This window comes from Lepidochelys kempii, chromosome 3, assembly GCF_965140265.1.
Source record: "Lepidochelys kempii isolate rLepKem1 chromosome 3, rLepKem1.hap2, whole genome shotgun sequence".
Taxonomy (NCBI): Eukaryota; Metazoa; Chordata; order Testudines; family Cheloniidae; genus Lepidochelys; species Lepidochelys kempii.
Window position 1 is genome coordinate 55,135,517 of NC_133258.1, and position 16,789 is coordinate 55,152,305.

General features: G+C 39.9%; 1 protein-coding gene across 1 annotated transcript in view; it reads right to left on the bottom strand.

The window, feature by feature from the left end:
* LMBRD1 (LMBR1 domain containing 1) overlaps window positions 1-15,412 on the bottom strand; it is a 237,069-nt gene extending 221,657 nt beyond the window's left edge. Inside the window, exons 1-3 of the mRNA XM_073336361.1 lie at window positions 15,320-15,412; window positions 13,747-13,923; window positions 8,444-8,504 (exon numbers count right to left, since the gene is read on the bottom strand). Of these exons, the coding sequence (XP_073192462.1) occupies window positions 8,444-8,504; window positions 13,747-13,923; window positions 15,320-15,394 (313 nt within the window). The 5' untranslated portion in view covers window positions 15,395-15,412. The remainder of the gene's footprint in view (window positions 1-8,443; window positions 8,505-13,746; window positions 13,924-15,319) is intronic.
* Between the last annotated feature and the right edge of the window lie 1,377 nt (window positions 15,413-16,789).

A 16,789-nucleotide genomic window follows, 5' to 3' on the forward strand; every position in this document is an offset into this window, starting at 1 on the left:
GCTGGCTGAAGCACACAGACATAGCTGGAGGCTGTTTATGAGCAGTCCAGATTGGAGGCTACAGTAGCAAGGCACTGTAAAGGGCACCCCAAGTTGGAGTGCAGGGTGACAGCTACTCAGCCTAACTTGTATCCCAGTAGGTCACACAGGTGCCTTCCTTTGAAAGGCCTCTTGTAATTTAGAGGTAATGCAAAACAGAGTCACTGAAGGGCCTTAAGTCACTGAACCACACTCCACTGCTTGTTACCACGTATTTTTGTTAATACTTTAACTACTGGACCAATATGGAGTTACTCCCTGTTGTCCCCACTTGGGGGCAAAGGTGTTTATATAATCTTGAGATTATATAGTGATCTAGTAAAGTAGGATCTTCTTGGAGACAGCATTGCAACTATAAAATGCTCTTTTCCAGGATATACATTGTAGTATGCCTATAACATCCTGGCAGGAGAACTTGAAGGTATATTTCCATTTTGGTTATTTGATGAGAGTGCTGTTGTATATGATTCAAGGAAAGTGATTCTTTTCCCCTCATGAATTTTTAAAATTCTCTTTGCAAGCTTTTCCCAATTACTACTCATCCATGTTAAATTTGTATTATAGTAGGCACTGGAAGCCTTAAGGATTGCTTGGTTTTCCTTCCTCAGGAGGATATAAAGAGCCCATGGAGATCAATACATTGAGTTAACAAACATGAGATTAAAAGTGAGGAATTTCATTAATTTCACTCATGTCTTTGCTCACAATTTCTTGCAAAGTCTCACAACCAGGCCTTCAAACCATGAATCACTCTTCATAAACAAGAATGAGGCGGCTATGCATCAGCAGCATTTGACTGTTGCATTAACATAGAACTTTGCTGTCATTGCACTGTTTACCAGACTTTATATGCACTGCATGTTATGACATACTTTCTAATTTGGAAGAAACTTAAGGTCTAGGCTCCAAAATGAAAAACCTGAAGTACCTGCTATTTTACAAGTTTCAGAGTAACAGCCATGTTAGTCTGTATTCGAAAAAAGAAAAGGAGTACTTGTGGCACCTTAGAGACTAACCAATTTATTTGAGCATGAGCTTTCGTGAGCTACAGCTCACTTCATGAAAGCTCATGCTCAAATAAATTGGTTAGTCTCTAAGGTGCCACAAGTACTCCTTTTGCTATTTTACAAGATGCATAAACTCATTTGTTAAATCATATTTCATGGAAATTTGCTGAAGAATGTTATGAGTCTTATGAAGGCTATTACATTTTCTTGTATTCAGAGCACACTATGAAAATGGGCAAATGTGATTTGACCATCTATGTTTTTATACTACGTGCATATATTTTTGCTAGAAATTACCTAGAAATTATATATTACTGTTGAATTCGGTATAGGCATTATATTCTTATCAATCCAACAAAATAGCAAAAGAAAAACAATACTGCTAATTCAATATGTAAATCTCTACCACCATCTGGAGGAAAAACTGTGGTATGGCATTAAAAATTTGTACATTAAATTGAGGTAGTATCAACTTTATTACACTTCAAAGCAAATACCTATAGGCTAATGCTATCATGTAGCAATGTTTGAAAAGGTAGCTCTAAGCCTCCATTTTCAGTAGTGCTGAACTTTCCCCAGAAATTAGCACTTAATCCGATGAAGTGAGCTGTAGCTCACGAAAGCTTATGCTCAAATAAATTTGTTAAGTGTCTGAGGTGCCACAAGTACTCCTTTTCTTTTCACTTAATGTTGTTTCTTATACTTATTCTTTGTGAGAAGACTTAGTTCTTCAAAACTACTAATAAATGAAAGTCTGTTATGCAGTTTGAAATCTCAACACTTAAAATTAAATATTTGTACAATCCTATGTGCTAGGTATTCTGTTAAATTCACAAAGTAGGGTTTTATATGCCATTATTGCAGTTCAATAGCTCTAGCTCTGAAGACTTTGGCATTCATGTGTGGTCAACAGGAATTTCTGCTTTGCTAAATCTGAAAAAATTGATCAATGAAACCAAGAGTAAAAACAGTATCCTACACAATATTGTTTCCTTGTGAAATTAAAGTGCACCCAATTTAATCACTGAAATTTGTAGGTCTACTATGTAGACTACCCAGTAAGATAACTGACAGATGAGAACACACTATTTTTACAGTTTATTTAGAACAGCATTTCTCAAACTATGGGGCGGGCCTCCTAATGGAAGCACAAATGTGTGCTTTTTTTGGGAGCTCTGGTGGTCAGCCCTGGGTGGCTGGGGCTCACGTAGAAGGGCCGTGCACACCCAGGAGGCAGGGATAAAGAGGACAGCTGGAGCCCCACCATCTGGGCTCAAGCTCTCCTTCCTCTCCCCCAACTCCACCAAGAGGCAGTCTGGGCTCCAGCTGTGAGCCCCGGGGTGGCAGCAGCACAGAAGTAAGGGTGGCAATGGGGCACTAAGTCTGCCGTTAAGTGATAACAAATATCACTTTTCACATTGCCACATGTACTTCTTTGTTGCTACTAGCTCGGTTCTGCCTTCAGAGCTGGGTGCCTGGCCAGCAGCCGCTTCCGCTCTCTGCTCTACCTTCAGAGCTGGGTGGTGGTATACGTACAGGGGGGGTACTCCAGGAAGGGGGGCAATTAAATAAGTTTGAAAATCACTGATTTAGAGCATCCAACAGCTGTATACAGTCAAATCATTTCTCCTGTTTAGCAAATCACTAATATCTTCCTCAACATTGTGATACAGCATGGCCAGAGGGCAGCAGGAAAGAAGGGAGTGTTAGAAGGGAACCTTATTCCCTGTAGAGGGAAGAAAGTCTGCCAGAGATTAATTAAAGCACCTGATAAACCCCCCCAGCTTCAATCAGAGAAGGGAAGGAGTTGAAGCAGAGTGGATTGGTGTTGGAGCAGAGAACAGTTTGGAGGGAAGCAGAGGAGAGTTTGGAGAAGTGCTGTGGTGGGCTAAGAAGACCAAGACCCTAGGTAAAGGGACACCTGGTTTGTGCAGAGGGAGGGCTGGAAGCCCCACAAGCTGAAGGGCAGGAGAGGGAAGTAGCCCAGAAGGAAGGAACCGCTAGTTCAAGAAGTTTACCATTATCCCTAGGGCTCCTGGGCTGGGACCTGGAGTAGAGGGTGGGCCCGGGTCCCTCCCTCTCCACTCCCCTCCTCTAGGACACTAGTAGGGCAGCTAATACCCCAGTAGAGGCGAGAAATAGTGCCCTGAACCCTCCCCAAGAAGAGAAAGCGCGAGACCCATCAAAGTAGTGCTGGCAATTTGCCACAACATGTATTTGTCCAGAGAATTTAAGGAAAACAATGAAGATCACAAAAATTGGTAGGGGGACTAAGGCACAGCTACAGTACCTGAAATTATACTACTTTAATCTAACCAGGTCATGTCCAGGGCCTCCAGCCTTGATGATCAACTCCTTCCCCTCAGTGCCTCCTTCATGCCACATAATAGCTGTTTGGCAACATGCAGGGGCTGCTGGGAGGGGAGGGGAGGGGAGGAAGAGCAAGAGCAAGAGCAAGAGCGGGGACAGGGGGCAGAAAGAAGCAGAGAAAAGGAAGGACAGGGCCTGAGTGCTAAGTGGGGGTTGAGCACCCCCAGGGAAAACATTCTTAAATCAAAATTGGGAGTCCTCAGGTTGCTAAAGTTTGAGAACTGCTGCTCTTGACAATCCATCCTGCATAGATAGCCAAAGCTACCATCCTAATGGAATTTTTCAGGTAACTTTTGCTGAGCCCTAGTGCCTTTGATTTCAACTGTGCATGTTCTAGAACTCGTTGGGAAATTTTCAACTACATTTTTTTTGTTGGAAGATGCCAATTGGTTAAAACCAAAACTTTGACAAGATTTCTCAGCTCCAGGAGGGAATTTCTAGTCAAAAAGCAAACAGCAAATATTCCAGTGGTTAGGGCACTCATCTGGGATGTGGGAGACCCACATTCAAGTCCCTGCTTTGAATCAGATAGGGCACTGGGCTATTGGCTAGTCTGTGCCTAATTTTTGTGAAAAGTTTCGGAAGGTCTGTTTCATCCCTGTGTGGAATAAAACCAAAATGCTAAAATTTTGTGCAGAACAGAGTTCTTGTTTTCCAGAATCTAATGGTAATATCAAAAAAGCAGTGACAACTTTCTTCCAAGCCACACAGTTTTCTTACAGTTTAAAAATAAAAAAAGTTAATTTCATCTATTTATCTGACCTTCTACTTCCGTATTCATATCTATCACTGAAAATAATTCCTAATACAACAACTCAAAAATATACATAGTTCACAGGAACAAGTCAAGTTCCTTCTTTTAAAACAAAAACCCTGAAGTTTTGTAACACATTAAGTTACATTCTCAAGTGGCCCATTACCATGATTATCTGGTGAATTCCTCAGATATTGGATTCAGTTTTTCAAATCACCTTAGAAGTACTGTGGAATTAGTCTACTAGAAATTCAGATCTAAAGAGAAGATTGTTAGTTTTAAACTGGAGATGAAGTCCACATAACTCGCCTAAGAAGAGGCATGCAATCAGTGACCTTGACGTATTAGTCTGCACCTATCATTCTCCTAAACAGCAGTACCACCAAAATTTAGTACTAGAAATTTCAAACAGGCACTCAAAGGTAGACCTAGAATTGGAAGATTTGATAGCGGGTAGGTCTGTATCTGAGTGGAGCCAAGTTAGTGTCTTTATATTAGGGCTGTCAGTTAATTCACATGATTAATCACAATTAATTTGAGTTAATTGCACTGTTAAACAATGGAATACCAATTGAAATAAATTTTTGGATAGTTTTCTACATTTTCATATACATTATATTCAGTTACAACACAGAATACAAAGTATATTTTTATTAAAAATATTTGCACTGTAAAAATGGCAAATAGTATTTTTCAATTCACCTCATACAAGTGCAATCTTTGCTGTGTAAGTACAACTTACAAATGTAGTAAATTTACATAACTGTACTCAAAAACAAAACCATGTAAAAACTTCAGCGCCTACAAGTCCACTCAATCCTACTTCTTGTTCAGCTAATTGTTAAGACAAACAAGTTTGTTTACATTTATAGGACATAATGCTGCCTCCTTATTTACAATGCCACCAGAAAGGTATTTACTTGCCAGATGTACTAAAGATTCATATGCCCCTTCATGCTTTGGACACCATTCCAGAGGACATGCTTCCTTGCTGATGTGTTAAATAAATTTGTGATTGAACTCCCTGGGGGAGAATTGTATTAACCCGGCTCTGTTTTACCTGCCTTCTTCCATATATTTCATATTATAACAGTCTCAGATGATGATGACACAGCACATCTGCAGTGAAAGTCTTCTTAAAATGCACATTTGACAAAACACAAAGAAGGTATCAATGTAAGATTTCTAAAGACAGCTACAGCACTCGACCCACAGTTTAAGAATCTGAAGTGCCTTCCAAAATCTGAGAGGAAAGAGGTGTGGAGCGTGCTTTCAGAAGTCTTAAAAAACCAACACTCCGATGCAGAAACTACATAACCCAAACCACCAAAAAAGAAAAAAATCAACTTTCTGCTGGTGGCACCCGACTCAAATAATGAAAATGAACATGCATCTGCCTGCACTGCTTTGGATTGTTATCGAGCAGAACCAGTCATCAGCATGGATACATGTCCCCTGGAATGGTGGTTGAAACATGAAGGGACGTGAATCTTTAGTGCATATGGCACGTAAATATCTTGCGACACCAGCTACAACAGTGCCATGTGAATGCCTGTTCTCACTTTCAAGAGGGCACCATTATCTCTTGTAAATGTAAACAAACTGGTTTGGCTGAGCGATTGGCTGAACAAAAAATAGGACTACGTGGACTTGCAGGCTCTAAAACTTTACATTGTTTTATTTTTGAACGCAGTATTTTTTGTACGCCAATCTAGATTTACAAGTTCAACTTTCATGATAGAGATTGCACTAAAGTACTTGTATTAGTATCTTTCAATTCACCTATTTCTTTTTTTTTTTTTACAGTGCAAATACTGGTAAACAAAAATATAAAGTGAGCACTGTACACTTTGTATTCTGTGTTTTAATTGAAATATATTTGAAAATGAAGAAAACATCCAAAAAATTTAAATAAGTGATATTGTTTATTCATGCAATTAATCATGATTAATTTTTTTAATCGCTTGGCAGCCCTACTTTATTTTCCATCTACGGGTTTTGATAACTGTTAGCCCAGAGTATTTATTAAAGATCCACCTGGAGGGCTTTTCCCTAAAGGACACTGAATAGTTTCCAGTTAGTTGAAGAACTTTGTATTAAAAAGCCAGACTCTAAATGACTAGAGCTCCTGTTACAGAGAATTAATAGGCCAAAATGCAAGGATATGCAGTAAAGATATTTCCTCATATTCCTTTTTATTCCCTCAAGAATCAAAACCTATCACTGTTTTTGTAGAGAAAATATAATTCCTGACCCTGGTAGAAAGACACGCCCAAGAAAGCAAACTACAGATCAACCTTGACACTGGACCAGGAACAGACAGTAATGACAAAAACGCACAAAGTATGTAACCCAACCTGGGTGAGCCATACCCTTCTGCCACAAAAAGGTATCCAAGAAGTCTGTCTTTTTTGTATTTTATTAAACACAAGTAGCCATATTTGTATAGCTTATCAAAACAATAAAATATCACTGGATAGAACTGATAAGGAAAGCCCTAAGGAGTCAGATATATCTTTTATACAAAAAAGCCAGAAAGCACAAACTACCTATTTAGTCTGGTAAAGTATTCAAAGTTCTTATGTGGTATTCTGCATCAAGTTTATTTCTCAAGCGAAACCATCCGACATTTCTCATTTGGAGAAGCAGTATTATTGTTTTGAGGGGAACAAGAAGTTTATAAACCATGGCAAGAGAGGAAAGGAGTTCCCTTTCTTGGTGGGGATCTGAAGTTTTTTTTAAATAAACGTTGATTGCCGCTTTTGTAGCAGTACTATCAGTACAAGCCACAACAAAGACAACTTTCTGATAAATCAGATTAATTCTATGACTGCAGCTTGAAATTACCCAAAAGTGGCATTTTCTGTGGCATCTTCATTGTAAAACAGGCCTCTTGTTGCAAAACATTAGTGAATGTTTGTACGTTAGTATGTATATAGTGACTTTCACATTTTGAAATATTGTTGCTTTCAGTCGTTAGGTTCCACTTTAATGCCAAGTGCGATTATACATTTACCAGGTATATTTGTACTAGTGTCATAGCCCAGCAGAAAGACTTACAAGTCAATGAAAATTTAGCACAATTCATTGCAACATATCTTCCAGAGTATTCTCTCCCGCAAAAGAAGAAATTCAGTCTTAAAATTAGTTTTAATATTGGTCTTTTAAAAAGTGACCACACACTTTGCCCAGACCACAGAAAACAAATCTGAGTTTCACTATTCTTTCACGTGTGTAGTCTTTAATATGTATTATTAATCCTTAAAATGTATTAAGCTACTGAACATATTCTCCTCCCAGCACATGATCATTTCATAGAGTCATAGGACTGGAAGGGACCTAGAAAGACCTTCTAGTTCAGTCCCCTGCACTCATTGGGGGGGGGGGGGGGGGGCGGGGCTAAGTATTATCTAAACCATCCCTGACAGGTGTTTGTTTCTTTGGTTTTGAATGGTGAGTTCAACACAATGCTATGATAGTTATTTTCACTAAAACTTTGTACTAGATAACATTATCCACTATTGCAATAAATAAATAATTTATAAAAGACAGATTGCAGAGATGGGTCCAACACTTTCTATAAAAAATTAGATTTTAAAAGCAACAGAAACCACATTTTAAAATAAGTTTAGATGTTGATCTAATATGGTTTTCTTGCTTTCATTTTGTTTAGGCTCATCACCCTTGTACTCCATTATATTCATTTATGGAAGCAGATACAGTCCTCAGGCAGTGTCTGAACAGTGAATGGTCTTGCATACCATAGGCATTACAGTATAAAAACAAAATTGCAGTGAGTTATGTACAGTAGAAAAACGTCACATTACCTTAATTGTAAGAAACCTTAACATACCATGCTAAAAAAGTGACAAGAGTAGGGCCAAAAAAATCTAAGGAACTCATTAATGTCTATCCTATGAACGTGTATTAACAATAGTCCACATTGTAGATTATAGGTCCATACACCAAAACTCATTAGTCAAGTTTTAAGCACTGTCATTGGGACTGTGACTGGAACGATAAGCCCATATGCAGAAGCCCCCAAGATTGCACTTTAACAAGCAAACTTAAATTTTAGTTTACAAAAAGGGAAAAAGCCTACAAAAGCTTTGACTGTAGACAGAACTAAGGTTTATCTCAGCATGATTTTTCAGTTTAGTTATAGCCCCTTGAAAATTAGCTTATAATACAAGATTTTAATTAGAAGGTATCAACACATGATCCAGTCACTGCAGAAAATCCTATTTTTAGAAGCTGTTTTAAAAATACTCACTGTAATATCCGTATAGTACTGTGTCCTCAATTTGTCTTGAGACATTAGTATCAGCCCACTCCTAGGAAGAATGAAAGGGGAAAATTACATAACACTTATTTCACAAAAGCAACACTTTCAATCCATATAACTCATTTTCGAAATCCTAAATATTTTGCTATTGTCAACTGTATAAACTGGGAAGCATGAAATTTTGTTCTTGGTGGCTTACAGGAATTCAATCAGTTGAATTCTTATAGCTCTGGAAGAACAATTTGAACAGACTCAGACTTACAATTCTGAATACAAAAAGTATGGGCATGGTAAAAAGGCTGTGCAGTTACCATTCTGCATTACTAAGGCATTTATACAAGCCCCTAGTTATTAATATTTGCTTTGATCATTGAGTTACATAATATTCTTGCATGTAAATACCACATCTATTAGACATCACAGAACAACTCGACTCAATTAAACAAAATCAATATAAAAAGATACTTATGATTGAAAACTTGATATCAAAAAGCATTTTCATTATTACCATGTAAATATGACTATAAAAGGGTTCTATGGTACATACATGACAGATATATAAAGAGTCATTTTGCAGGAAATACATATAAATAGACAGACCAACTGCACTGGCTACCTAATCTCCAATTTAAAAGGCAAATGGGAGAGTGGGGTTTACTATTTTTGTTGAATGTTCAGAAAAATATGTCCAAATATGTGGTAAGTCCTCTACATTTTAAAAACTTTCAAAATAAGACGCTGAATGTAGAAACTAGGTATCAGAACTGACTCAAAACCTGCTTAAGAAGCCCCAGTATGTTGACCATGTAGGCAGAGTAGGCTAACTTCTCACATTCCAGCTTGGTCTACCCTACACAGTTAGGTTGATGTAAGGCAGCTTACATAGCCCTAGTTATGTCAGTGTACACACTACAGTCTTATCCCACTGATGTAAGTGCCTTTCCACACCGACATAAGTGCCTCTCATGAAGGTGGAGGAGATACGCAAGTGTAGTTAGGGCGAGGAGGTGTCTATTGACACTGCCTTACTTACCCTGGCTGTTGGTGGTCTTGTCCATTTCACAGCTCCATGCTGGAGCCGTGAAATTGACAAGAAATCCAGGCAACTAAAGCACAGCTCCTCCAGGTTCCCCACTCCTAGCTGGGCTGTCTGGAGACTCCCTGCTCAGGGAGCCAAGAAACCTGGGTGGCAGCTACCCCTGCACCTCCAGGCGGGAGCAGGGAGGCGAGAAGCCTGGGGAGCAGTTGGGCTCCCAACAGGGAGCTGTGTGGACCTGAGAGCCCCCACACTGCCCCTCTTCAGTCAGTGGAAGCACTCCTGGTGAGGACATGCACCACAGACAGAAGGAAGATAGTACGGACATCAGCCACCACAATAATTACTGTGGGGGCTATAAGTTAGCCAAACATATGTTGACTTAGGGCTATAGTGTAGACATGCCCTTAGACTCTTCCCTCACTCCTAAACATATGCATATGACCACCGCCTAACTGTGCATGTTACCAATAGTATTTCCTATTAAAGAAAGGCTAAGATACATTTAGAGATCCATGCCAGCAGCTAAGGCCTGGTCTACACAGGTTTTATATCTGTATAGATATTTGTTAGGGGTTGTGATTTTTTTCCATCACAATAGTTATACAGGTAGAACACCTAGTGTGGATCCAGTTATGACTATAAAGATGCCTTTTATTAACAGCTTTATTCCTCTTTCCTTAAGGAATAATATGTATTGGTATAAACACATTTATACCCATAAAACTACATCCATACTAGGGATTATACTGCTTTAACTACTACTAGTATAGTCAAAGTGGTACACCTTGTGTGTTTAGGCAAGCCCTAAGAAGATAGACCTAAGATGTCACCCACACATCTGGGAATAAAGATCAAGATCATCAACCCCTGCACAAAAACAAATCAATGTTCCAAAATTTGAGTTTCAGTTAGGCTTGTTTATTAAATTTTGGTTTTCCTCAGTAAGGTTTTATTATTTACGGAGACCTTACACAGACTGTCTTAATGATTTTTTTTTATAACCACTAACCTATAACATGAGTATTAGTCTCTCTAAGCAAAGATAGTCCCGACACCTATTTGTCAAATAGAAGCATCTATCCCACATTGTATACCTCTTATAAATCTTAAGGTTCACAGTAAGTAAAAACAAACTTCACATTAAGTTCATTATCTCACAATCATAACCAAGTTTGGGGAAGGATCCAATTACCACATGCCAGCCAATGACCCTTTATACTCTTACCCATTCTCCTCCTCAGATGCCAGAGAATAAGAACCTTTCACACATGCCAAAAAGCTTAACAGATATGGTTTCTGGCAGATCAAATAAGGAGAGCACATTCCTGAGTTAAGTGCTTCTCATGGAGGTAATAAAATGGGGAGTTTAGTGTGGAAAAAATCCTAACATGCCCAACCAATGCTAGAGTAGCAGTTTCTAAGCATCATGGCAGAGGTAAGATTTTGGGACTGATTATATAAAGAGAATAAGAAAGTACTTAATTTTGACAGAAAAGTTCTCATGCAGAGTTTGCTTTTTTTAAATAGCAAGTATTAAAAATGAATGCACTCCTTTTAATTATGTGTTCTTATTGGAAATGAAGAGTTTAAGTTAAACATTTGGTCACAGTGAAGCACTTCTTTGCTCTCATGAAAGTCTTAAAAGAAGATATGAAAAGGTCTTGTCAAAAGTAATGCAAACATATGTCAAAAGAAAATATGAAATAAGGTCACAATAGCCAGCCCCAGATCAGCCTGCAATTTTAGCCATCAGTTAACAGTATTCAAAAATCCTGAAGGGGAGGTAACCAGGAATTAAGATGACAGCAACAGAATAATATGACACTGTTAGAAAGATATTCCAGTTTGGCATCTACGTTCTACCAGATAATCTCCATATGTAATAGCTGAGTTCTCTGCTAAACGAGAGCAACAGGGAGGATAGCAGCAACTTGAGGTGTACCAATAACAGCTGGAGGCAATAAAAAAAAGTTTGCTTTGTCAATTTTTAATTGTTTTTAAAATGCAAGTTATGTACAGGAACAAAGGTATATTCTATAGGGAAGATTACATGTACAGTACAATGCAAGTTATTAGTAATTAAAAATTGTGTATTTCCATTTCCTTTAAAATCCCATTGTCCTGTGATAAAGTAATACAATTTACCAGTCCCTCTTCTATTTACAAAGAATGTTTTCGTGAAGAAAAAAAAGCAGCTAAAAGTTATACTTGGATTTTAAGAAATTGTCAGTCATTTAACATTCCCTTCACCCAGCTACTTATCCCATTGTCTATCAATGCCAGAATCTCTTAACTTTCAAGACACAGCGAAAAGGTTCATTTATTCAAGAAGGAACCATTTCCACTCCCATTGGCTTCTATGACAAAACAGGCAGCAACTTCAAACCAAAGCAGGTTGAGGCTATAAAGGCTTTTGTTTTAGGGGATGGTGCAAATCTAGTTTTGGTATAGTTAACATGTTTGGGGTGGGGGTAATGCATATCAAACTAAATGTATTTTTATAAACATAAAAAGCTTTATTTTTGGAATGCAGATGGTTTGGGATCAAGGGATATTGAACTAAATCCATATCCATAATACCTATTTCCTCAAACTACCAAAATTGCAAAGGAGTATTATGAAGACAAGGTATTGGACATAGAAAAATACCAACTAGTTTTTCTAAACCAAAAATTATGGAAAATTGAGGACATGACATGGGATAGCTTATGAGCTACCAATTCCAGGAAAAAAAGCCAGTTTTACAATAAAATGATCTTAAAGAGCGACACTGGGGTCAGAAACACCTTCAACTGGTTTAAATTTTATTCCAGAATTACTTGCATTATTTTATATGAAAATCTGATTTTCATATAATCAAGCCATAATTTCAGATGCTATAACTGTATTAAGGCCACATTTTTACATGTTTTGTTCTAGACTTTTGAAGATTAACAGTTAGTTAGAAATAGGATGATGGATAGCGAGGCAAGGAGAATCTAAGGAAGCATTTTCCCTTCTCAAGATAAGGGCTACAAGAACATGTCTGAAGGAAGAAGCAAAGCAGAAGAAAACGGTTTTGTCTATTCTTTATTAGAATCCATATGCACAAAGGTGGAAGATTTTTCACACTGGGAGAACCTTAACTGAAAATTTTCATGTCCTTTTAAATTCTCAACAGTATACATTTTTTGTGCGGATAAGTTACTTGATTCACTAAAGAAACAGTAGCATGGATGCAAGTTGTCCACCCTGTAAATGTGTAAAACATCTGACTTAACCTTTGAAGTGATTAAACATAACACTCATATGAATGTATGCAAGAGCATGTGTTCTTTGAGATTAAAAATAAATGGTAGACAAATATGGCAGTGTACAAAAGCAAACTTTGTAGCAAGGGGGAAATTATTTAAGTCATAATATAAACTGGCACTTTAAATTACTAAATCAGCAAGCAAGAGACCATGATTTAAATAACTGATTTTAACCATGTTTTTATTCGTATCATTTGGTTATTTTCCTAAGAACTGGTTGATAACCATTAAAACATGTTGATTTCCTAAATGTGTGCGGCTGTAGTGCCATAAGGAAGACTTTTCTTACATCAAGAGGAGTTTCTGTTGAGGTAGTTAATTCATCTCTCAGAGAGGCCATAGCTAGGTCAACAGAAGACTTCTTCCATCAACCTAACCACGTTTATACCAAGGGTTAGTTCAAACTAACGACAATGCTCACGGAGCAAAGTTTTTCACAGACCTGAGAGAGGTAACAAAGTCGATCTAATTTTTAAGTGTAGAGCAGGACTTCGACTGAGAGCTCATTCAGACATATACATATTGTTCTGTTCTTCGGGTATATTTATAATATAATACAAAAATATAAATTTTATAGTATGAACTACAGAAAATATTTAGGAGTCTCTCATCATTTCTATTTATGCAGTGTTAAATGAATAAACCCTCCAGCAACTAAACAAGACTATTCTCGTGTAGGTTATAAAAGTTGGTAATATTAATATTTTAATGAGAGAATAGCAGGTTTACATTACAAAGTTATGAGGATGGAATCTATTTTAGAAGTAAATGACATTAGTTTGCAATGCTAGTGTTCTTCTTCCAAGACAAAAATTCCAGCAATGTAATAAGACACTAAAATATGATTTAGTTTGATAACTCAGAATGAAGAGATAACAAAAAGGGAGAGGGAAGACATATGGTAAAGCAATTTTGGCAACATATATTTTACTGAATGCCAATATCTAAGTAGTTCATACCTTAAATGTGCCATTTTGATTTTTCATATATGAAACCAGAAAAATGTCCACTGGCAGAAGTGCTGATGTGATAAGTGCAATTGCCAGTGCAAAAATAGCTGTTATGGTAGAAATTACTTCACTTTCTCGTCGACTCTGGTACTTGCGCACATAAACCCAGGAGAAAGCCAGAATAGCCTGAAATAAGAAAAGATAGATACCATATCACAGCACAGCAGAAGAATATCAGAAATATCACTCAGGTTAAACTGTATTTCTATTCTATAGAGATACTTAAACTGCTCTCATCACCATGACATCAGAGCATCTTCTGGCTGTACATTAAACATTACTAACATCTGCTAGGGGTAGGATTACCACCTTTGAAATGCAAAAAATACATCACGTACCCCACAAGACAAGCCCGATGCAACCCCAAGCACAACAACTCAACAGCCCCCCTTCAACAGCCACTTATAGCATTTAGAGAAAAAACACATAAGAAAGATTGATAACATCACACGCCTCACTCTTGCATGGCTCAAACCCTCTCTCTCTCTCTCACACACAGTGGGCAAACAGCTGCTGGATTTTCAATAGCTTTGATCTATTATGACTTAAACTGCACAAGTGGGAACACTGCAGCATCTTTAGCTGGACAGAAAAACTTTTAACATTAGATATCCCAGTGTACCGTGATAATAATGCTAATCTTTAGACCCATGCAAAAAAAACCCTTGCAGATTAAATTATTTTTCTGGCAACTGACAAATCCATAAAAATACCAGCCAGACCAGTGAAATGCTAGCCCACACCATGGGTAGTTTGTTCTCTCTCTGCCAAAAGAGGCTAGTCCACTACAGCTGCTACCATTTGCTGCATTAGTTCAAGTGGCAAAGGCCTGTACTGAGAATCTAAAAACCCAGATCCTGCCGATGACCCAAACTGATGGCCACTATGGCTCCAGTTTCTCTCTCTCTTTTTCTTTTTTAAAGATATGAAATTACACCCAAGAGGACCAGCAATAAGACTGCAAAGTCAGGCATTTGGAAGTTAGGACTTGCGGGAATCAGGGCTACTGTGAAACCTCAGGTCAGTGCTTTAGGGTACAGTCTGCAATTACGTGGCCATATGCGGCTTTACCACAGGACCCCTGCACAGCCTGTCTCTGCTAGCTACCCCAGAAGAGCCAGACACCCCATGGACGGGTGTGCGGAAGCACAGCCGGTAGCTCCAGACCCCAAGGAGAAGGGGATGGGCGGAGAGCTCTGTAACCCGCCTCAGCGGGGAAGGAAGCGTGAGGGCCAGTCAGTTAACCCCAGAGAGAGCATGGAGGGAAAGGCCCGCGGGAGCCCGTTACCCCGGACACTAGGGGGCGTGGTTGAGAAGCACGTGCAGCCAAGGTCCATAAGAGATGGGGGGGGGGAGCGCTCGTTACCCCGGGCACCAAGCACCCGGGGAGGGGGCACCGTGTGGTAACCCGTTATCCCCAAGGACCATAGGGGAGCCAAGAGCCTGCGGCCTCACAGAGCCTAGGGCGGCCAGTCCAGGAAAGGGGAAGAAGCTCCAGCGGAGCCGCGCTGCCCCCTCCTACCAGCAGCGAGAGGCCGAAAAGGCACCAGCCCGTGAGCAGCTCCGAAGAGGCCGCCGCCATCTTCACTTCCGGCATCAGCGGCAGCGTCACCCCCTTGCCCGGGGAGGAGCTATTTAAAGGGGCGGGACCTGCTCGGTTACTATGGAAACCGCTAAACAACCTCCCGGCGCACAAACGTAGCGCTCCTAGTGGCGGGAGTTGTTCGTAGCTAAGCCAGCAGCCAATGGAGAGAGGGCGGCGCTCCGGCCGCGCGCTCTTCGGCTGGGGGAGGTGGAAGATATTGTGTCTTTGGCTGATCCCCGCCGCCCAGCGACCCCCCCGTCCCCGTCAGCGGGCTTGGTTCAATTCAGACTGAAGCCACTTGTTTCTGAAATTTTTCATTTGTCAGAGCTGACGGAATGTCATGGGAAATTTCAGGCAGGATGAACTGGCGTTTTCCAATGAAACTGGCTTTCAGCGGGGCAAAACCCAAACCACACCAAGCCTGCGACCGTCCCGAAAGAATCCACGCCTCTCCGCTCACAATATACCTCTCTCCTCGGGCTACCTTCTCCTGGGGCTGGGGCTCACCTATGCACGGCCTAGGCAGACGTGATTTTGTGCTGTTGTATGGGAAGGTTTGGACACAGATTTCAAGAGGCGACTTCGAGGTAGGAGTGAGAGTTGCCACCGTCACCTTAACAGCCCCTTTAGACAAACTAGCAAAGGGCACATACCCACGCTGCTGTCAGAATACCTAGCCAAATGCTGTCTTATAAGAGAACATAAAAATTGAAAACTAGTCATGAATATCCTTGGGTAGGGTACGTGTGGGTTGTGTATGAAGAATTATGGATGTGTGCGAGAAATATGTTTTGGAGGAAGTGGAATCACAAATATGTGCTCAACAAAGGAATGTTCTTTTACCTGTGTCTCACATGCAGACTGAGCAAAGTGAGCCCAGAGACAATGGAAGTTCATTTATATCTTCCAACCAGAGAAGCAAATTACTCCTGAGGGTATTCTGCGCCAAAAAATAAAAATTCTGCAAACAATATTTAAAAATTCTGCAAATTTTATTTGTCAAATAAATGTGGAGGCCCCAGCATGGCAGTGGGGAGCACAGGCCACTGGCTGCACAGAGATGGGAGATCACTGTGCAGCTACCCCCGCGGGACACGAACTCAGCAGTGAGGCTGCACCCAACCCTGACAGAGCTCAGGGTCTGGGCCTGCCCCAGAAACACCCCAGGGTCCTGCCCCTCAGTGCCAGGTTGTCAAGGTTCCTCCCCCACTCTGAACTCTAGGGTACAGATGTGGGGACCTGCATGAAAAACCTCCTAAGCTTATCTTTACCAGCTTAGGTCAAAACTTCCCCAAGGTACAAAATATTACACCCGTTATCCTTGGACTGGCCGCTACCACCACCAAACTAATACTGGTTACTGGGGAAGAGCTGTTTGGACGCGTCCTTCCCCCCAAAATACTTCCC